The 22,889-nt window shown below is 39.0% G+C and overlaps 1 protein-coding gene across 1 annotated transcript in view; it reads right to left on the bottom strand.

Annotated features, from left to right (window-relative positions):
* celsr1a (cadherin EGF LAG seven-pass G-type receptor 1a) overlaps nt 1-22,889 on the bottom strand; it is a gene marked incomplete at its 5' end in the record, with an annotated part of 91,709 nt that overhangs the window by 5,435 nt on the left and 63,385 nt on the right. The window contains 24 exons of the mRNA XM_079263500.1: nt 76-201; nt 310-436; nt 516-595; nt 903-1,015; nt 2,449-2,623; nt 4,893-5,093; nt 5,194-5,320; nt 5,447-5,614; nt 6,082-6,265; nt 6,352-6,495; nt 6,619-6,802; nt 7,079-7,288; nt 8,265-8,359; nt 9,819-9,920; nt 11,110-11,293; nt 11,718-11,838; nt 12,399-12,540; nt 12,626-12,800; nt 12,898-13,011; nt 13,108-13,293; nt 13,379-13,545; nt 15,204-15,329; nt 15,452-15,615; nt 18,028-18,185. Of these exons, the coding sequence (XP_079119626.1) occupies nt 76-201; nt 310-436; nt 516-595; nt 903-1,015; nt 2,449-2,623; nt 4,893-5,093; nt 5,194-5,320; nt 5,447-5,614; nt 6,082-6,265; nt 6,352-6,495; nt 6,619-6,802; nt 7,079-7,288; nt 8,265-8,359; nt 9,819-9,920; nt 11,110-11,293; nt 11,718-11,838; nt 12,399-12,540; nt 12,626-12,800; nt 12,898-13,011; nt 13,108-13,293; nt 13,379-13,545; nt 15,204-15,329; nt 15,452-15,615; nt 18,028-18,185 (3,573 nt within the window). The remainder of the gene's footprint in view (nt 1-75; nt 202-309; nt 437-515; nt 596-902; nt 1,016-2,448; nt 2,624-4,892; nt 5,094-5,193; nt 5,321-5,446; nt 5,615-6,081; nt 6,266-6,351; nt 6,496-6,618; nt 6,803-7,078; nt 7,289-8,264; nt 8,360-9,818; nt 9,921-11,109; nt 11,294-11,717; nt 11,839-12,398; nt 12,541-12,625; nt 12,801-12,897; nt 13,012-13,107; nt 13,294-13,378; nt 13,546-15,203; nt 15,330-15,451; nt 15,616-18,027; nt 18,186-22,889) is intronic.

Here is a 22,889-nt window from a genome sequence, read left to right on the forward strand (position 1 = left end):
GGGTCATTAGAAGTCAATTATGCCACAATGAGCCCAAGATGAACTTATTACAAGAAAAACCGTCTGTTCACTCACTGTGAGTAAAGACCCCCTTGTTGTGCTCGACTCGTCTTGTATGTTCTTCTTTCCTGTGAAGACATTCTTGAGGTTTTTCCTCACCTCTTTGTTGAATATCACATGGAAAAAGAAGATAAAGACTCCCTGTGAAGAGATGACAATGTTGTCTATGAAGTGGATCAAACCAACGGCATGTGTTTAAACAATCCCACAGTTCTCAGATCATCTATATGGATAACAATACTGTTTTACCTGCAAACAGCTGAAAACAGCAAACAGATAGTGGAACATCATGACATTGCTGTTGACTGCCATCAGACCGAGCAGCCAGGTAGCACTGATGAGTAGCAAGAGGAGGAAGGCCATACGTAGTGCAGGACTGATTTTAAAAACAAAAACAGAAATAAAAAACCATGCTGTGCTACTTATGGAATAGTTAACGTGACTGAGAGACTCACATCGCTCCTGACTTCTCCATCGCTTTCTGTCTGCGACCACAGGAAGCTTTTGCTGCTAGGATGAAAATCACTACGTTTACCTTCAAAGGAAAGAAAAAAAAAAAGGTTATTAATAGAGATTTCTGGCTTTTCGTACTGTAACTAAAAGTAATAAATATAAATACAATAAAGAAAAAAAAAAAGCCGTTCTACAAACATCATCAGTTGAGAAGTTATGTTAGGACTATGTTAGTTATGTTATATCTGGTTCTCTTGCATGTGATGTTTGAACAAATAAATAAGGAATTATCTAAAGAAATATTTTTGAAAAGACCAAATGTTTTTCTTGTCTTTAATTAAAGAAGATAAGAAAATAGGAATTGAAAATCTCTTCATTTATAGACATACCAGGACAACGACAAAGATGGGTCCTGCGAAGCTCCAGATGAGTGTGTCATGAACAGAGAGCCAGCAGAAATCAGGGTTTCCATAACCTTGAGGATCAAGACCTACTGCCAAACCTACACACACACACACACACACACACACACACACACACACACACACACACACACACACACACACACACACACAAATACAAATGAATAATAAAAATATACAGAATTAACTAAAGTTTACCACATTTCTTTCACTATTCCTGACTTATTTTTCAGTGTCATGTTTTCAACCTTTTCCCAAATTTGATCCGTCTCCTCACTGGTTCTAATCCACAGAAAAGCTGAAATGTTACAGGCCTGTATTCAAAGCAGGATTACCGGCTTATCAAGGTAACTTTAGGTTCACTCCTGGCTTTTCCGTATTACAAACCTAGTTTATATCTAAGCAGGTTGTATCACCGTGGCAACATATGCTGGAAGCGAGAAGCCTCTTCTGAATCTAACTAGAGTGAAACATTAACTGTGCTGTTTTTACTTTGACTAATCATGTTTGTGAGAGATCTGGTATCAAGAGGGGATGTTTACGTTCCTTAGAACAGAAACTGATGACTGAAAGGACTTATTTACATTCCTTTAATTTAGTTTATCTTTTTTAAAAACAAGAGCTAAACTATAAAAGATCCCTGACCTATAGTTTGTCTTCAGAATAGCAAAATCACCTGCAAACTTATATACATCAAATTCTGTTGAAATTCATGCTCCAATTTATCCTATAAAACATCTTATGAGTAAATTAAAACCACTGAACAACTGAAGTTTGTATAACATGGGACAAAATGGGACAAAACAAGCTAAAATACATACACAATAAAATAAACATTTTAAATGGTTAGATCTATGAGTGCTTTAATGATGTGACAGTGTTATTAAATGACTTACTACCCACTTTCCCTCCTACTGGCTGCTGCCGCCATGCTGCTTTTCAGTTTGTGAGAAATAAGCAGTTGCAACTGGCCATCTGTTGTCAACTGAACATTTTTCACAAACGTGCACACACTCAGCATCAGAGAACCTGGGTGAACTTACAGATGTGATAACCAGCGTCGTTGTAAAGAAAGAAACTAACACCTCTCTATAAATTCTTCATCTTTTCTTCACTAGTTTTCTTCCTATAACTTAATAACTTTACCAGGTTTGCTCAGATTTTGTTAGCTAAGAATTGATCCATGCTTGAAATTGTAACACACCATCCTATACCTGTCACCAACTGGATGAGATATCCTGAAATATCCACTGTCATGCGCATCTTTTTCTCATCTACATGCGATACATTCCACAGTTCACATCTCATTTTGACAGTGTGGATATCCAATTCATCCACAACTGTCTGCCTTTTATTATGTCTCGATCTTTTCTTGTCTTGTTTAATAATCTTCCCAAGAAGATCTCAGCCTCCGCAAAAGAGACGAGTCGCAGCTTGCACCTTCCTGACAGTCTGCAATCTTCCATCGTTTTGTTTCTGAGTGTGTTTGTGTGAGTTCCGGTGTGTCACTCACCAGTGATGATAGCCGGTATGCCCCATCCCATGGCGTAGTAAAACCTCATGTGGCCGTGATTGATATTCCGTAGTTCTGTCAGCATGCGGTAGATATGCAGCCCCTCCACAAACATCCAGGCAAAGGTACACATGTAGAAGTAATGGAGGAGGATGGCTATCACTGTACACACAAACTGGGAGGGGGTGGGAGAAAAGAAAAAAGTGAGAGATGTCTTACCATCTATCTGTGCAGCTCATGAAAAGTGAACTTTTATTAGTCAATACACAGAATCAACATCATGGATTTATTTTCAATTTCAGTATGTTTGCAGCTCTATCATAACTGATGTTTTATTTGAACTTATCTCCTTAATTTCAATTTTCTGTATCTGTTGCCATGTTGGAGGAATGTGGTATGTCAGGGAATGTCCCAGTGGTTCGATATAGTGTATTAAAGTAATTCTGTGTATAGACGTGGAGATCAGAGGAGAATGAGAGACTTCTCTGACAGGACTATAAATCATTCCTCCAGATGGCTTGAGGCACTTCTTAACAGCATTCCACACGTCTAACACATTTATACCCAAACTTTGGATGCAGGACTTGCACGTATAAAGAACAAGTAAAAAAAAATCATGCAAAAAAATCAAACATTAATCTCCCACTTTTTTCATTGTACATTTGGCTTGTAGTTTAATAAAACTCCACAAGCTGATAACGCGGTACATGCTCAGTCAAGTCCCGGTCAATGCACTGAGTCAGAATGTTTTCACAGGAAAAATCTAAACTTTTAACTTGTCAGGAGCTTGTGATCTTAGTTGTTTCCATGATTGGAAACAACTTCCTTTTTTATTTAACTGCAATATCTAATGATATATATAGTATAAATAAAAGTAAGGAATTTATCTGTGAATAATAAACTTTAGCAACTTCTGCGGGTTAAATCTTATCATTACATCTGTAGAAAATTCTTCATTGGTTAGGAACAAATGGTGTTGGTCTTCTTTTAGAAACAAGAAGTAGATTTATTGCAGGTTTGTCCACGTGTGCAGAGGCTGCTGAACCTTTGCTCAGGTAATTCTAGGCTCAGTTAATGGGACACAAACTTGAATTATGTGACTGACGTGACTCTTCCAACCATGTGAATGACAAGGTGTGAAACTGCCAGAAGTTAAGCTCCACTGAAATGTTGCTGGACTGAGAAACAGATTCGATAAGTATGCTGATGTCGGGATGTGAGACTGTAGATATCTTGTTTGGCCAGACTAGACAGGAGTGACATGTTGATTTTAGACATCTTACTATAATAATTTTGAAGCTAAACACTTTTATAAAGCAGGGTGAGTGTAAAGCTGGAATGATTTTTTAAAAATTCCTCGAATAAATTAAATAAATGGGGTAAGTACTGACCTTAAAGGGGTCAGTGACTTGTTACTTTTTAATAAAAAAATAACTATCTAACTCCTGAGGTAACATAAATGTCCCTCCATATGAATATGCAGTCCCAAATTTTCAAGACTCGTGTATGTTTAACAAAAATCAAACTGAACTCATTGTCATTTAAGAGATTAATTATTTTTCTGAACTAAAATCTTGGAAGAAACTAGTTCACGCTAAGAAGTTGTTTGGGGAAATCTTTGCCAGAGCCTACCACCCTGAGGCCTGCCGCTGCAGACAGGTACCAGTTGGAGCACGTCTCCGCTACTGGCCTACACAAGTGTGTGTATGCCTGTGTATGAGTCCAAACGTCTGTACAAGCAGACTTCAAAGAAAGCCAATACCTTTTGATCCTGCATAGGCAAGTGTGTATCTGTGCACATATGCATGATTCTGGTCATGTCAGGTACAGAGCCCAGAGCAAAAAATACTACAAATTATGGATGTTAAGCTTGTTTCATTTCCTTCTTAAAACTCTGCACAAACTATGCTTGATACTTCTATAATTAGAGGTTTACAATAACAAAGTTACATCCAATAAATGGCCTAAAATTAACTTATGAGGTTGTATTTCAGAGGCAATTTGGGAACCAGCACGTTCCTCAAAAAATTGCTGTTATTAGCAGATCAAAAACGTTAAATCAAATAAAGAAAGACTTTCAGGGAGGTCTCAGCCCATTAAGCTTCGTAAAGCTTCTGTCAAGCCTGCATATGAGTTCTTCTTGAAGGCCAAAAAAATACCTCATGATTTCTGCCAAGTTTTTGTTACAGTAATGCAGCAAATACCAGCAAGAGCCCCTTTAATTCTCACTATCCTGCACCACAGCTTGCGTTGTGTTTGGCTTCAAGATGTGCTTTTGTGAAATTTATGCACATGAAATCTGTCTCTCTCCACATCTAAACAATGAGGAAATATCTCTTCTGAGATCAAGTACAAACAGCTTAAGCTGGTCTTATCCTCTACATTGCATAATCTTCAGCGATGACTGACACGAGTTGCTTTATGTGAGCTGAAAATTCACTGACCATGTTGTCAGTCTGATTGATGCCGAGCAGGAAGACGAGCTCCGAGAAGAACAGCGTCGCCACGAGGTTCCTGTGAATGGAGTGGAGGTTGGAGCGGAGCCGGTGCAAGAGGCACAACAGGATGAAGGTGAGGAGGAGCAGAAACAGGGAGACTGACACCGTGGTGTAAGTGACGATCTTAAGGGGGAGGACGTCACCGTGCTGTGCGGAGGAGTTCAAACACACTGAATTAGACATCAAGCAGAAACAAAAATGTCTGGATGTTTCATATTAATGTGGAAATAAAACTTTCTGACAGTACCTCTCTCTTGGAAATGTCCATCAGCACAGCAAAGCTGGTCATGTGGTTACATTGACAGCTAATGTGGCTGCTGTTCCTGTTGAGCACCTCACATCCTTTGGAAGACCAACCACCTGTTCCACCAATCCTAAAAAAGACAAACATGCTAGAAACCTCCTGATGGACACATATTCAAATATATTTTTTCTAAAATAAACTTCACAACTTTGCAAATAGAGATGCTCCTGCATATGTTTTTAAAACTCCAACTCACGCGATGGAGTGGTCCCAGAACACACAGACAGGCTTCGTTCGCTCCTCCGTCTCCAGCAAGGTGAAATCCAAAGTAATAGGAGGATCCAAGATGGGAGAAAGGGGAGGGTCCTCGTTGTGGACTGTGGCACTAACAATGGCTGTGTTAATCACTGGACGACTGGGGAGCCTGTAAACACATATTTACCAATAACACATAATTATCAGGTTGTTTTACTGTAATGTTTTGTTTGGTTTTTTTTTTAATTTCCATTTGTAACTGGCTCTTTGCTGCTCAAATAAAGCTGCATATCAGCTAACATTTGGTACAAAACATGTTTCATGACTGTGTTTGCTCTTTCTAAATATTATGAAACCTTGCCATGAGCATCATTTAAACACAATTCAAACAAGATATATTTAGCCTGTTTTAAACATATCATGTCAGGAAAGTACACAAAGCTGTTTTAAAAGCTTAGGTGCTCCTATTTCTCCCACTATAACACAATTCTTCTTTGTCTGATTCCAGTTGTTTGAGTGAATTACACTTAGTTTAATCATCTTTAAGTAGACGGGAAAGCTTTTTGTGTTTATCTTTGTTAGAAATATGACATTCGGTTTATAATTGTTTCACCGTACTGATGGCAGAAACAGTACCTAAGACTTCTGCGGTCAGGGTCGTATCTTTCTGGAAGGAGCTGTCCCAGAGACTTGTAAACTATGACAACAGCAACAGGTAGAGGGGCAGCAGGCTCCAGGTGCCGCTTTTTCCTGTCGGACACTGTGTGCTCTTCTGCCTGAGGGAAATCGGTTTGGGTTGGGGGTGCCGGAGTGGGTTCTGCTGTGTTAGAAAGGAGATGGAGGTGAAGTTCACGACAAAAAAACAGGAAAACCGGTGGTGAGGTTTGATTCAGATGCTGTTGGTACCTTTGTGGAACTGAGAGCGCAGGTTAAACTGTGGGAAGTGGATGGAAGATCTGAGGTCTTTGGGGAAGGACTCCTGGATGTCCTGGAAGCGAGGTAAAGTTGCCCTCTCTGGGTCAGACATGTCCAAGTAGTCCACAGTTAGGACTGTAGAAGGGAGGTACAGAAGGAGGAGGGCGGGGAGACGACAGAAGAGAAAGGGAAAGGAATAAGAATTCCAGGAAATGTCAAGCAACATTTCCATCATTCGATCACAGCTCCACCACTTACTCATGTTGTCAGTGACAATGGTGAAGGGTTTTAGGTAGGTCTTCCTGACGTTTTGTGCCAGCGTATTGGCGTACTCCTCAAAGTTACGAAGCAGATGTGCAGTGCCGCCTTCTGTCCGCTGGATTTGCTCCCAGTACTCCTTGGTCTTAGGATCCAGTATGGCGCTACCTGCCCGCACCAAATTCTAAAAAAAAAAAAGGTAATAAAATGAGCATTTTGCTACAAATTCAGGGATTTACTTATCATTTACTAACCAGAGAGATAACAGGGTCAAAAAGATGTCGTGGAAATCTATGATGGATAAAATTCTGTTGATAATCAACCAGTGGAGGGCGGTGTGCCACCAGTGCTTCTAGTAATCCACCTAGTGCTTAAAATATATTTTTGTACAATATCTAATTTACAAACAATCTAGACAAAAAAAAAAAAAAAAAAGAGTTTTTTTTATTTTCTTGTTTACCTCATTAAACTCTGCGTCCTTCATGGCGGTGATGTTAAACCCTGCCTGCCTGCTCTCATACTGCAGCACATGGTTCAGCAGCTGTGCCGTCATCTTCACGTCATTGCCAAAGAAATATGGCGTGTTATTTGTGGCGCTATGGAGCAAACGCACAATGGACTTGGACTGCTCGCAGTCCATCAGTGAACTGTTTCGACGCAGGTCCTCGTTCTGGAAGAAAGCAGAAGGGAATCAAATATGCAGGTCAAAGTAAAGAACAGAAACCGGACAATCCTGGGATTATTGAGGCTTTGAAAAGTGTAAGCCTCAAGTATTAGGTTTCAAACACAATCGCTGGAATACTTTGTTAAATCTACTACAGTGTAGTAATGGAATCACAGTCTGTGATTCCATTGTCTCTCTCTCTCTTTCTATATTTATATACATAGTTATTAGTATACATATACATACATATGTATATATGTATATATACATATGTATATATTGCTATGGAGCAAACGCACAATGGACTTGGACTGCTCGCAGTCCATCAGTGAACTGTTTCGACGCAGGTCCTCGTTCTGGAAGAAAGCAGAAGGGAATCAAATATGCAGGTCAAAGTAAAGAACAGAAACCGGACAATCCTGGGATTATTGAGGCTTTGAAAAGTGTAAGCCTCAAGTATTAGGTTTCAAACACAATCGCTGGAATACTTTGTTAAATCTACTACAGTGTAGTAATGGAATCACAGTCTGTGATTCCATTGTCTCTCTCTCTCTTTCTATATTTATATACATAGTTATTAGTATACATATACATACATATGTATATATGTATATATACATATGTATATATATATATATATATATATATATATATATATATATGTATATATACATATGTGTATATATATATATATATATATATATATATGTGTATATATATATATATATATATATATATATATATGTATATATACATATGTGTATATATATATATATATATGTGTATATATATATATATATACATATATGTATATATACATATATGTATATATACATATATATATATATATATATATATATATATATATATATATATATATATATATATATATATATATATATATATATACACTTAGTCTAAAATAATGGAGATACTTTCGGTGCAGTGGAGGATTTTAGTTTTGATTGTGGGAATTATTCACCAGCTTCTTCAGATGGGAGAAGGTGGCAGTGGTACAGTTAAAGAGTTCAGGTGACAACCAGCCTTTCTCATCACTGCAATGACGGATGGCAGTACCTGGAAAAAAACAAAGTGGAACAAAACAAAAAAGATCAACAATTAGGATTTGTCCCAGATGGATGGAAAGCAGCTGAGCCAATTAGTCAAATAATCACAACACTGACAAAAAAAACAAGAGACTGAATTGATGTATATATTTTATCTTTTTTTGTCAGCAATGTTGCCTTTAGGGCAGGGATCTGCAACTCTGGTCTTTAATGGGCACTGTTCTGCAGGTTTTAGTGGTTTCTAAATGAATGGTCATTCACAGGATGGTGCAGAGTTGAAGAACAAGGTGTTGAGGAGATCTGCTTCATTTGTACCAGCTGTATTGAAGTGTGGAAACAACTAAAAAGTTTTTTTTCAAAATAAAATAAAGTTGTGTCTCTGGTATTTTCCACATTTTACTTTTTCGTATTTTTGGACCAAAATCCGGTGAATCACACAGCAGGCCACCAGGGTAAATACATTTAGTTCAGTTTTTTTGTAACAAAAGTTTGTTTGCTTTTTTTTTTTCCTTTTACTATAAAACAGCTCACAGACCCGGGAAAAAAGCATAATATCCATCTAGTCAGAATGACTGACAGTAATAAAGCCTTGTTGAATAAATCACCTTTAAACATGAAAAATATGTGAAAAAAATAAAAAATAAAAGGTCCTTCCTACAGTTAATATAGAGATCACCACTAAGTTGTTGAGAAAATTATCTGAATACAAAGAAGAAACAGAAGAGTTGGAGCAGGGAGACGACACTGAGTTGTGCTCTTGGGAGAAAGCAGAGGTTACTAAGGAACTATTTAGGAAAGTGACAGTTACTGGGAGGAGATTGGTGAACTCTACCTCTTGATTCTTTCTAGCACAGACACGTATGCGCACGCACACACAAACACAACTTAAGGGAGGAGAGGGATTTCATAGTCAGCTTTTAATGTACCTGGTGTTTTTCCAGAAGTCTCTAAAGACAAACCTGTACATGACTGCCTGCTGAGAAATCTCTGCTGGATTAACAGACCAATAAGAAAGCTTCATTATGGTGCTTTTAAGCTTCAGGGATTGGGTTTCTATGCTTGAAACTACATTAAAAACACAGCTGCCCACACAGATTAACTGATGTTACACAACAACTGAATATCTGGCACTGAGATGCTTTTATTTTCCTTTTCCAAATATGTCTCTAAATGTAAAAAAAACAGTTTTGGTAGCTACAAAGGCTGCTAATAGACTGTAGCCTTATTTATAACAACTGCTCAATAGGTATTTAAGATAATTAATATTGACAAGTGGTCTGTTAAATATGAACAGATAAGTTTAACGTCACAAACTGACTGCAAATCAGCTAGGAGATCAGCTAGCCTTGGTCAGGTAAATGGTCTAACTGTTCCAGTGATTATCAACTGTTTTTACACCTTGACAACTTCCACAAATTAATAACTAGTCCACAAGTTACAATTGTTATCACTGGGACTAAACTACTCACCAATGGATCCTTTGGGACAGTTCTTGGCAGCAGGGAGTCCAAATTTGGTCTTGGGCCACAAAATGCCTGCAGCAAATGCCTCAGGACATCCGTCATACACCACTGCAAAGAGAGGGCAGTAGTTTTACACACAATAAGTAAAGATAACATGATAAATCATAAACTTAAACCAGAAAAACTTTTTAAAAAGTAGACGTCTGCTTTGGGTCTTTAAACCCAGCCGAGCTTCTAAAAAAAACAGCCGGTGATATAGATCCAAATTAATCCTGCAGGGATTTTACAAAAGCTGGGATGCATATCTCAAATCAGCATATCTGGCTTCAGGAAGGACAAGGATGGGACTTGCAGACTTCTTGGCTTGTGTGATGCTTCTCTTAGCTCTGTGATCTCTCATTTGCTTCATTAACTACCCCAAGCCACTTGATACATAAAGTCACCCTTTAAAGTTTATTCTAGTAGAGTTTATATTTTAATTAAAAAACTAAAACAAGAAGAAGAAAAAGAAAACTTTTTGAGTCATTTAGTCTAAAAAACGAGGCAGTGTGTTGTCTTGGAAAGCTTAACAGAAAAGTTACTTGGTGTTTTTTGGCCTGTGAAGCAGTGTTTGGTGCAGAGCTGACAGATCTATGTAAGACCCGTCAAGGGTGGTCACATCTCACTGACCCACAGAACAAGAGCAAACACACCTTTTGCTTTTTAATTTTTTCCTCCACATCCCTCCCCTCATTCCTTCTCTGCAACCCAATATATTAGCAAGTATCTAAGAGACATTATACTGATAAAAAAGGAAACTTTTAAAGCAACGATGGACAATGGTTCAGGATTTTAGATCTATTTAAAGTTTAAACACGTTCTTGGATCGTGAAGAGCTCCATGTTGGTCAGACATTAAGCAGCGTACTGCCGGTTGTTTTTGGCTTTCATTTATCTCTACTGTATTGTGTGTGTGCAGTGGTGTTGCCAAGTTAGCCTACTACCCAGACTTGCCTCTTCTGCTTGACTGGGTGATGACAAAGATACAAAGTTAGCTCAACTGCAGTACCAGCGGATGTGTCTGTTTCTTTGTGACACTTCATTGATTCATGAGGGCCAACTTTGTGATGCTTGAGTATTTGGAGGAACAATGCAGGCCAGTTTTGAAAACTAAAGTTTCCTTCATGCCTTAAAATCCCCTGGTTACACTGCTCATATAGAGATCGTTTACTATTTGATAATCAGTTTCATTCATATATAACTTCATGTTTCTGACATTGTACCAAAACAAACAAGCTAAAAAAATGTCTTGTTCATACCTTCGCACCCACTGGGTTTGACTTCAGCAAAGGGGTTATCGCATTGGTTACACTGTCGACCAATGACTCCTCCTTTGCAAGGGCACTGCCCGGTGATGGGGTCACAGGTTCGAGACTCTGAGCCGACAGAGAAACACTCACAAGGGTAGCAAGTGTCCTCCCCCTCTGGACGATAGTGGTTGTCCTGTTAGAAGGAAATGAGGGGGAAATAAGAAAACATCTCCATGTCAGGTGTGTAAACTCAAGCATTGACAGCAGATCATATAATCGGACCGGTCCAAGGGAGGTTGTATCAGTAAAAATTTGGGTTTCTTTATGTTGTTTGTCTTTGAATATTAGAATAAAAATTATACAAAATTTAACGTGACACAGCAAAGACTTCCGATATCAATCTGATGGGATCTGATGGCATCTTTGTTCAACAAGTAGGAGTTAGCACTGATAGTCATCACAGTCAGCAATCGTGGATCAACAAATTTAGCCGGACTTTAATGCAGCCACTGAATCGAACAGAAATCCTGAAAAGAAAGTGTACCACGAACACGCACAGATATGACCTAAATTATACAGTGTATGCATTGTGCAAGTACAAGGTGTGCTGTAATTACCTTGCAGCGGCACTCTCCAGTGGTTTTGTTGCAATCTTTATGAAACCCTTTGTTTGTATCGCAGTTACAGGGGCCACACACGAGGCCGCCCCACCAACCCACAGGACATGGCCTCTCCACTCTGCCATGAAAACAATAAATGAGAAAGTTAATTAAGTATGGCACAGGACAAACAAAAATTCACTACAGGTGTGATCACAATAAAGACGTCCACAGTGAGACAGGGTCACATATTGGTCGCATATGTCAAATAAGACATTATACATTTCACATAATATGATTGTCTTGAACCTACTAACAAGTTTGAATGCTGAAGTAATTGTGGACCAGTAGGTTAAAAAACTAACAGCAATAAGCTGACTGTATGTGAAAAAGAGACCATAACACAAACGTAAAACTTATTCTACAGTTAATAAAACTTACCGCCATCATTTCAGCTGATAAGGGATGAGTGACAGTAAGAGAGTAATACAGACTAAACACCTATGCAGGTGCAGTCAAGCATAAATGGAGAAGCCCACGTCCTGCTTAAGGCAGGAAGTGATGCATGTCATATAGGTCAGGGTTTATAGTGAAACAACTGGCTAATTTACATCAACTTTCAAAGTGCTGCAGAACAATTTATCCTTAACATTTGGCTGATACTCGCATTTCATTTTGATGTAGTGGAAGTAAGCTTACTTGTTTTCGCAGTACTGGCCATAGTAGTTCTTTCCACATTCGCAGATGTATCCATGGGAGGAGCTAGGTTTGCGAACACATGTGGAGACATGCTCACAAGGATTGAGCTTACATGCGTCCACGCACTGTTTACCGAAGTAACCTGTGAGACAAGAAATGGAAAAAAAAATGATACCAAATGCTCACCAAGTGATTCAATTGTGTGTATGTGTTTATGTTTATATTACCTGGGTCGCAAACACAGGTGTGAGTGCTCCAGTCATCACTGCAGTGGCTGTTCTCAGGACAGATGTTGGTGTCGCAGGGGTCTTCTAGGTCGCAGCCATCCTCTACGCGAATCTTCAACCCCTGAGCCATGTTCACATTAGCCACATTGGTTGATGTTTCACCCATACGCACACCCTGATGAAGAGCACAGACTCAGATGAAGAGGATGTTCAGGAATAAAAACCCTAAAAACAACATGAATGACATCAAACAAACACACACATACACACACCTGTATGCAGCCCACAAATCCTTTGTTGACAAGGTTTCCTTCTCCAGGCAGACCCCCAACATGAAGAGCCTGCAGCTTCAGACCTGGCAGCTCATTACCAATCTCCACTGACCTCTGCTTGAAAATAAAGAGGAAGAAATGATTATTTTTCTATATAAATCTGAACTTTTTCTACTATAGTCGATCTTTGTGTAGTAATCTGCTCTGTACCTGGAACATGTCATAATCTAGGGAAACGGCAGCCATGTATTTGATATCTTTTCCATCTTTAATGCTTCTTAATTCAACCAGCAAGTGGTGCCACTCCCCATCATTGACACGGACTTGGGGAAAGGTCAGTGACGCCAGCAAATGCTGCCTGAGCAAAACTTCCATACGGACCTGTTGCTCGCTCACCTGGAGGATGAGCAGATGTGAAATCCCAGTTAGAGACTTTGTTGAATCTATATTTCTTTTCGTGATGCTGAATGCTGGCTCTCACCATGAGGTTGATGGTGGAAGAGGATCCAGCACTGATCTGCATCAAGGTCCCAGCAGGCTGCCTGGTCCGGAACATGAGGCCCATGTACCAAGGCACAGAAATGGTAATGTCTGGCTCGCTCCAAGACACCATCGCCTGGCCATCAAAAAACTGTGGAGATGGCATCTCTGCAAAGGGATGAAAAGAAGGAAGAACATTAATCAGACTCTGGTCACAACTTCCTGTTTATCATTACATGTGTTTTTGTGATATAAGTCACATCATATTGATGGACATTAATATCATTCTAGTTGCTCACGCCTAGAAGGCTAAAAACAAGTCATGCTTTAAAGAAAATTATGCTGGATTCCTTTATTACGTATAGAATAGATAAACAATATCTGAGTGGATTTAAAAGTCTACACAAAATCTCCAAAACACAAGAGTCTGCTCAACTGCACAAAGACAGGGTTTGTTTTTCAATGAAAATTTGAACTGGAAAGTAAGTGTTTTCTGTATAATCTACAACATAAACCCTGTACGTTCTCTGCTCACGTGAGTGTGGATCTTAATCAAAGCAATCATAAATTTACTAAGGAGCAAGTTGTAATTAAGAGATAGAAAGCATGTTTGTTTCTTACGACAAGTAACTATGATGGGTTTAGGCTCAGCTTTACTAAAGCCTGGTTTCTCAATAAAGAAGAACAAAAATCTAGAGAAAAAAAAACATCTTAGTAATGAGAAAGCTGATGCTATACAAACATTTTTTGTATTAAAGCCTGATGCGAGCGGTAAAACATCTAAAACCTGCAGGACAGTGGCCTGTGAGTTTCAGTGTTTTAGATCCCTGATGAAGAGGATTTTTACCAGTGTATTTAACTGCTTATATTTAGTGTCTAATCAGTAGTTAGTTTTTTCTTTTTTGAATGATCTGTTGTGTGAAATCTGACATAATACAAGAAGACAATAAAGCCAGGTGGGTGACTTCCAGCAGGTCTTTTTATGCCAGTCCCGTTTGGATGAATTTGGCAGCTGGAAATAACCTATGGCACATCTCTTGTTTCTCATGTAGCATCAGTGTGTGACGCCTCAGACCAAATGTGTCAAAAAATGGCAGAGCGGCCAAAACCACCTCCCAGTTTTCTGTGATCCCAGCCCAGTTCAGATACTGGATACTGGTCCTGGCATTGGCTGGCTGGCTACCTCATTATCAAGAAGGCAAGGAGGGGTGTTTACACCTTCACATATTGTTTGGGAGCTTGCCCTGAAGGAAAACATCAAAGCTCTCTCCTTACCATAGAAGAACTTGAGAGGAGTTATGGGGTGTAAATAACTTTCTCCTGGTTAAAAAGGAAATACTGGTTAAGTTATCATAACAGTTTCCTGTTTATCATTCTATTGGTTATTCCAGTATATGCACTGTGCACTGCTGGTTGCATTACTGATAGTGACACAATGTGGACCTGTGGTGTGTGAGTGTTTTGTAGCTTTAATAAATGAGTCAGATTTTTGTCTTTGTTCAAAAAACTCCAAACCTGAGGCCACATTTAGTGCCTCTACAGAGGCTTCACTGCGACTTTCCATTGTGTCTGCAGCATGAGTCAGACTGAGTCAAAGGAGGTGCTCTTTATCCAACTTGATCTCCCAAATACACACAGTTTCCTGGAAATTTTCTAGACACACATGCAATAGGCAAAAAAACATGTCTAATGAGAAATGCAAAGATGAGCAAGTGGACACATGAGCATGCACCTACAAGCACTTTTTAACTCCTTTTGATTTCTAAATTTTGAAGGAACATCATTGACTTCCTCCGTAAAAAAGCAAACTGCTTGAAATTTCTTACCTTGTTCACAGTTTTTGCCACCGTAACCCGTGGGACATTCACAGCTGTATGTGTTCCACTTGTTGACACACACTCCTCCATTTAGACACATCTCATTTGTGCAGAAGTTTTTCTTTGCAGGACAACCTGGACATTTAACATGGAATAACATTTTACCCTAAAAATCCTGAAATTCCCATTTGTATTGCTGCTGGTTCAAGAAATTACTTTGATTCTCTGGTTTTAACTGAGAGAACAATTGTTCTAACCTGCTGTGGTGCCATTGTTAGCAATGTAGCTGGCCATGTCAATAGGTTTGCTGTCTATGCTCAGGTTTCTCATGCATCCCACAAAATTTCTCTTCCTGACTGGGAAGTCCTCCGGCAGGTTGGGAACCCCACCAAGCAACAGGGGTCCTGTCAGGTCCAGGGACCTGCAGAAGAACAGGCAAAAATAAAAGTAAACAAACCCTTAATTTGATACAATTCATTTCCTTTTACAAGGTTTTGATCTTGCAAAAAGCACTGGTTGTTCAACACTGTGATAAAAAACACATTCACATTTTAAATTGATTTTGCATGTAAGTTATGCATTTTTTTTTAAAAACAGATGCAATTCATTACTCTCCTATACTGCCTTAAGTCACAAAGACCTCGCACTGATGTTGTACCCACAGCTACCCTAAACCTTATTGTATCACCCTGCACACACAAAAAAAATCTCCTCAATTTGTCTTCCACAACTGCATCGAGCAGCGTAACATCCCACATTACAAGTCTACAACAGACAGTTCTTGGCTTAGTCAGAGTAGGAATTTATCCAGCAGTTTATCATCCTGCAGAGCCATTAGGACCCTGTTGTTTGATTTTTTTTCTGTGCTTTAAGTACTGGTCAACCTGCCGTCATATCTGAGAGACTCCAGGGGAGACTGAGAGAATGTGTGTCTGAGAGGAGTGTCAGCAACCCTGGTACTTTACAGGGGACTGTAAAGTACAACTCAGCCTTCCCGTTCAACTCTGAGTCCTGTCATCTGGAGAAATACTGTGATGACACTGCAAATGTGGGATGTGTCAGTGCAGACAAAAAGCCAGGCTACAGCAATCACCTCAACATGTCAGTAAACCAGAGATGCATGTGGATTTGGAGAATCAGGAAAAAGCCAAATGCTGTTTTTATCCTGCAGAAGCAGAGGAGGTAACAGAGGACTTAGGATACTTTTCAGTCAGTCATTTTCTGAACCACTTGCTCCAATTAAGGGTTGCAGGGAAGCTGCAGCCTTTCCCACTGGACAAGAGGCAGGGTACACCTTGGACAGGTCACCAGTCCATCACAGGGCCAACACACAAAGAGACCAACAACCATTCACACTCACACTCACTCTTAGGGACAATTTGAGTAACTGGCAACCTTCTTGCTGTGATGCCACAGTGCTAACCACTTCTCCATCGTGCAGCCTGTAATTGCTTTTCAACTGAATAAAAATGCAACTATTTGGCAAACCACAATTATTACTACATCCAATCCAATACATGTTTTAATATCTCAGATTCACATTCAAGTTAACAAATAAAATTGGCCGAACAGATTGAGAATTGCTCGTCAGCGATATCATCAGTTTTAACCCCAAGAGATTGACCACGATAAGGTTTTGTATAACTGAAAATAAGGTTACTGTGTAAAAGGTTTAAAGTTTTCATAAGGTGTGGTGACAGCTTGTGTCACCATGACTAAGTCAGATTTAACGTACTCAGTCGTGTAAGGAAGCTGCTTACAGCCAGAGCTTCTGAAACACTAAGCATCAAACACTAAATGGATTTACGAGAATTAATATGGTGCAACTCTACTCACACATACACACACACACACACACACACACGCACACACACGCACACGTACGCACACAAAAACCAACAAAAAACAAACAGAATAACCCCATGAACAATCAGTGTATATTTTCATTTAACACTTACACTTTTGGAGGGAACATGAAGATAAGAAAAGTAACTATATCAAGAGAAATCATGTTTCAGTTAGGCTGTTAACTATCTTTATTCTGTAGATAAATACCTCATTTTTAATTTATATATTTATTCAACTTTTATTTTACCCAGAATACAAGGCGACTGCAGGAAGAACCTGTTTTACAGTGGTTTCCTGGCCAAGATGGCAGCACAAGGAGAAACAACCAGATAACAAATTAAACCAAAAGAAAAATAATATAACAGCAGAGGATAAAAAAATAATAAGAAACTACAAAACTACAAAGAGGCATTTCTGTTACATTCCCTTCTAAAATGTTGTTACAATATCTGTGGACCTAACATTCATAACAGAATGAAGACTGTTTACACTATTGTTGCATTGTTGCACATGAGACAAATTTGAAGGAACCTCTAAATGCCTATCAGTTTCTATGACCTGTGCAACAAGTTCCTAAAGGAATGTAACATCATTAGCTTCCCTTTGAAGCTCCTCTCTGCCTCCACCCTTTTAATGGTAAATGCGTTTCAGCATGTCATCTCTCTAAGAGACTCCCTAAAAACTCTCCAGGAGGTTAGTGTGCGGTAGACACACTGTAAGTCCTCTAAAGCTGGGCTGAGATGGGTCTTTGGTTGTCTCAGGTCGTGTCTGACAGCAGAAATGACACGAGGATGAACATAGGGCTTAAAAGGTGAATAGAAAACAGGATGGCAGAATGTGATTTATGAAAGCTGTAGTAATGAAAACAAACTGAAGCTGCTCTCAAGTTAAAACATATTTACCTCCTGACCTGGTTAGTGTCTGTGTGGTGTGTGATGGACTACATGCGATGAGCGGAAAGTAAAAGTGGATAAACAGTTCTTACTTCTTCTGTCCGGTTTGGGTTCCTTGAGCAGCACAGGAATAGTTGCCGATCTGCTTTCCAAAGCGAATTGCCATGGAGATGTCACAGTCATCCACGGCAACCACGGCAACCTTTTCTGCAGAGGGTCCGTGAGGGATGCCTAGACGCCCAATGTTAGGCTGAAAATCACAACAAAGATGTTTTTACTTCTGTATCACAATACAAAACTAAAATAATCCAAAGATCATTTGCAAGGAGAAATAACACGGATAGTCTCCCCTTGCTCGTCAAAGTTGACTTCTTCACACTGTTTTGTTATGGTAAATAACCTCAACGGGCTGAATTTGGGCAAAACATTTCATGCTTGATTCCTTTCTTTGTTCCTTTTTATTCAATGTGACAAAGTTGGCTGAGACAGCAGTGGGCTCAGTTCTGGCTGCCGCTCCATGAATGGTGTCTGACTTGAAGCCGAAGTGCACAGGCCTTGTTTGGCTTGTAACAAAAAATGCCTTTGTGCGTTAGCTTGCACCTAATAATTACAAAGTAGGCTAATTCTTCCATCTAGGATTTTGAGCAACAAATGTTGATCAGAGAAAATGTGGACTGGCTTAGAAAATCAGGCCACCAAATCGCTTTAGTTTTTCTTTTGTCTAACCAGAGTCCAAAATTTTTACAGTGTTTGTAACTAAATGAAATAATGCTCCTTTGTGGGTAGATTAAGTTAAAATGGCAACAGTTGCATATAAATTATAATTCTCACACTTCATTTTCCTGCAATTTTCCTGTCAAGTGTTGATTCTTTGTTCTGTTAAAAGACACAACAATGTCAGAACAGATTTCATATCTGATCACATTGCTGTGTTTATAGGTTAAGCCATGGCAAGAGACATTTTTCATACTGCCATTAAGGCACATCAGTGCACTTCCATGTGAAAAACAAAGTGAGGAGAGAAATGAGGCATGGATAGGAACACAAAGTGTGTGTGCATGTGTTTATTTCCAGCAAAAATAGGATTAGAGTAATGAGATACTGGTGGGGCCAAGATTCGGCAAACAAAGAAAGAAAAAAAAAAAAAAAGAACGGGGCGAAAAATATAAAAAGAACAGACAAAAGCGAGGAAGTGGACTGACCAGAAAATACACACAAACAAAAGAGAAAGTAGTTTACATGCCAGAAAAGAGCAACAGAGGGTGCACTGTCTGTTTTTTTGGCCCAGGTGGGCTCTAGTCCGGGCATAGTTTCGAACCCACAGGGAGTTTTATTGTAGTTTTCCTGCCACTCCCTTCAACTAGCCTCATTTCCATCTATTCCACAAAAAACACCTCGACACTTTCCATTAGATGAACAGGAAGTACGACACCACTGACAGTACTGGCACCACTGCTGTTTTCTTTCTCTTGATGGTCTAATCGCATATACATTATATATGTATATATATGTATATATATGTATATATATATATATATATATATATATATATATATATATATATATATATATACATACATACATATATATGTGTGTGTGTGTATGCCCAATACTAATTCTTGATTAACTTTTCATTGACATCACAGAACTAAATAATCTTTCAGAACTAAATAATTTTAGTCAAAATCCATAAGGGTATATAAAAATATTAACAGTCCAGAAAATTTATAATAATAGAAAGACAAAAATAATAACAATATTATTCATGCTGTATTAAAAAAAGGAACTAAAATGTTCTTTTACTGTTTCATCGTACTTCTTCAGCTTCACTAACCTATCAATATGCAGCAGATCTGTATGTGTTAAAAACCTATTGTAAAACTCCAGTGTATGTAGATTCCAACTGTGTGAGCAGTAACCAGTCAACCTTCTTTTCAGGTGTCTGCGAGTGGTAATCCCCAACGTACAGCGCCTCCACTGACATCACACAGTCATGACATCATGTAGTAACACAACAAAAAGCTGCATGACCATTGCTGAAAATCCTTCATCAGGATTAAATGTGTTACCTACTGTCTGACTGTTGCAAGCTGGTCTGTAAAATAACAGAGGTGCTCAAACATGTGATGATGCATTGGTCCTGCTGGGAAATACGAATGAACAAGACTAGAAAACTCTGATATAAATAGAGTTTAGATAATTGGAGTAATGAGCAGGGAAGAAATATCTATTTCCAGAACTGAAACACAAGTTAGAAACGGTGCCTAAGACTGCACACAAATATTACTGTGTTACTGTGGCATGTAGTAAAATAGAACTGCTTCTGAGAATGATCAAATTCCTCTAAAATCAGATTAAATGGGGAAGGAAAAAAAAATCCAGCTGGGAATATCTGCCCATAGTTCATCCATCTGGAGCTTTACTGAAACTCTGCTATGATCAGATTTCACAGACATACTTTAAGTCAAACAGGAAAAAGAGAAAAATCTTATTTTTTGCCAACATTCACAATGATAAACACAGGAAAAAGCCGACACTGACAGCAATTATTTCAGGAAGCTGAGGGAAATCGAACAAAAGAGTGTGATAGTGGTGTGTAAACTGCTTTCAGGGACTACTAAAGGTAGTTTGTCTGATTTTTGTAGTAACTCTGATTACAGCCTTATCTCTCTGGAGTTCAGTCATGCAAAAAGATCAGATAAAGACTGAAAGAAGACAAACAGCAGTGAGGGAGAAAGAGACACCCAGATCTTGTACATAATGGACCCGCAAACTGTCATAGCAGCTGTTACATGTGGTGATAGTTGATAGACTCACACACATATGCAGAAACACACTGTGCTAAACTACATATATTTAGTGCATGTCTGTAATGTGTATGCAATATGAAGGGCATTAATAAAGTTTTTATGTACTGAATCACAATACATAAAAACTGTGTTATCCTTAACATTCTCTGATAAGGATAACACAAAAAAAAAGTCTGACCAAACATGTAAAATCATTTAAAACAGGTTAGAATTTAGTGGATTTACAGATAATAATCAGTCTTTCCTCACTTTCAGCAACAAAATGAGTCGTCTTAAAAAAGTTATGAACTCAGTGCTTTCAAACAACAGTCCATAATGTTTTTTAATCAAAACTAAGCAAGTCAGCTTGTTTTTTGTTCTATTTTAGTTTTTAGTTTTTTAGTTTCTATTTTTATTTTATTTTTTACTGTATCACTTTGAAACACTTATTTAGATGCATTTATCAGAACGCATTTTAGATATATCCTTTAAAACACATAATTCTCTAAATAATAATGCACACATTACCGTGATCAGCTTGTGCAGCAGCTTTCACCGCCTCCTTGCCATCCATTGTGTCATTCAACCTCATTTAAAGAGGTTTACCCACTCAGAGATAAACAATAAGTCATGGTGGGAAGTGTGTGTGTGTGTGTGTGAATGTTACTGCGTTGGTATAAAAGGAAAAATTACACAAAAAGGTCATTTGAGTGTGTCTATTTACAAATGATATGATTATTATATGTAAAGAGCTACAAGTACATTTCTGAACCCCTCGTGTAAAATTGCACTTGGCCTTCACTTTAAGGGGCCCCATGAGAACCTTTTATCTACCCTCTGCCTGACTTGGTGCTCTTGAAGATTCCCTCTCTCTGAGGTGTCGTCTCCGGGGGCAACAGGCTTGCTGCAGCCATGACAACACACTACATCTACACAGCTTGCCACAAAGACTGCATAGAACATAAGTGGCATGGCTGCAAGATCACATACATGCATGAATGCATGACAAAATTACAAACATTTCCATGTGCAAGGTTACATCCCACTTACACATACAGCTCAAAGGCACACCCGGCCACACACACACACACCTCCATGCCTGTCAAAGCTAACATGACAACTTAACCAGGCCTGCAGCAGATACAAACAGACTCAGTTACATGCAAAACACAGTTTAACAGCTTAATGATAAGGAGGTATGTGTGTGAGTGTGCATATAGTGTGTGGGACAGATGTAGTTACTGTGTGTATGTGGAAGAATGGGAAGGATTTCTGTAGAATGTTTTTGAGTGTGAGCAAATGGCATGCTTGTGTGTGAGTGTGTAGTGGTGGATAGGAGACGCTGGGGGGGAATACAGGATGTGACTAGCGGAGCTGCAGACGGCCACACAGTTGATTTAGACCATAAAGGAAAAAGGGTCCACAGTCTTTCTCTTTATCTGCCTTTGCCCGAGGAAGTTCCATTGTTGCTGCGAGTCTGGGATGAAAATTACACTTGATGGTGATCGGAAACATGACCTTTTACAGCTTTAAGTCACACGTGTGCAAATTACTCAGACAAGTTAAACTGAAAAATGTCAAAGCCACTCAGAGACCAACCTCTTATTATTGTGATAAAGTTCAAGTTTAAGAAGAAGAAAAAAGGTGAATATGTACCACCACTCTCTCTATCTTAAAAGTCTATGAACTCTTGTTTTTGTGTTGGAGTGTCTGTGTGTGTGTGTGTGTGTGTATCTGTGTACATGTACTTCTGCTTGTTTTTTGGCCCTGTCATGCAGAAACTAGTGCGTCCCACCTTCTTGTTATCAGCAACAAACTCTGTCATGTCCACATTACTTCATCGGCCTTCTGGCTATGTAAACCTAGAAGTATGAATTATTCAACACACACACACACACACACACACACACACACACACACACACACACACACACACACACACACACACACACACACACACACACACACACACACACACACACACAGATATTCCGATTTTAGAGGCCTTACACAATGCTATGATGTCCTGTGTTCAAGCCTATATGTTACTGCTGTCTCTCTTGTGTCATCTCACCTTTGCCTATCAGTAGAACAGGTGGATGGCGGCCACTGTTGCCATGTTGCGTTCAAGAAGAACAACAAATGCTTTGACGACACACACACAG

The sequence above is a fragment of the Telmatherina bonti genome, assembly GCF_933228915.1.
Source record: "Telmatherina bonti genome assembly, chromosome: 23".
NCBI classification, from domain to species: Eukaryota; Metazoa; Chordata; class Actinopteri; order Atheriniformes; family Telmatherinidae; genus Telmatherina; species Telmatherina bonti.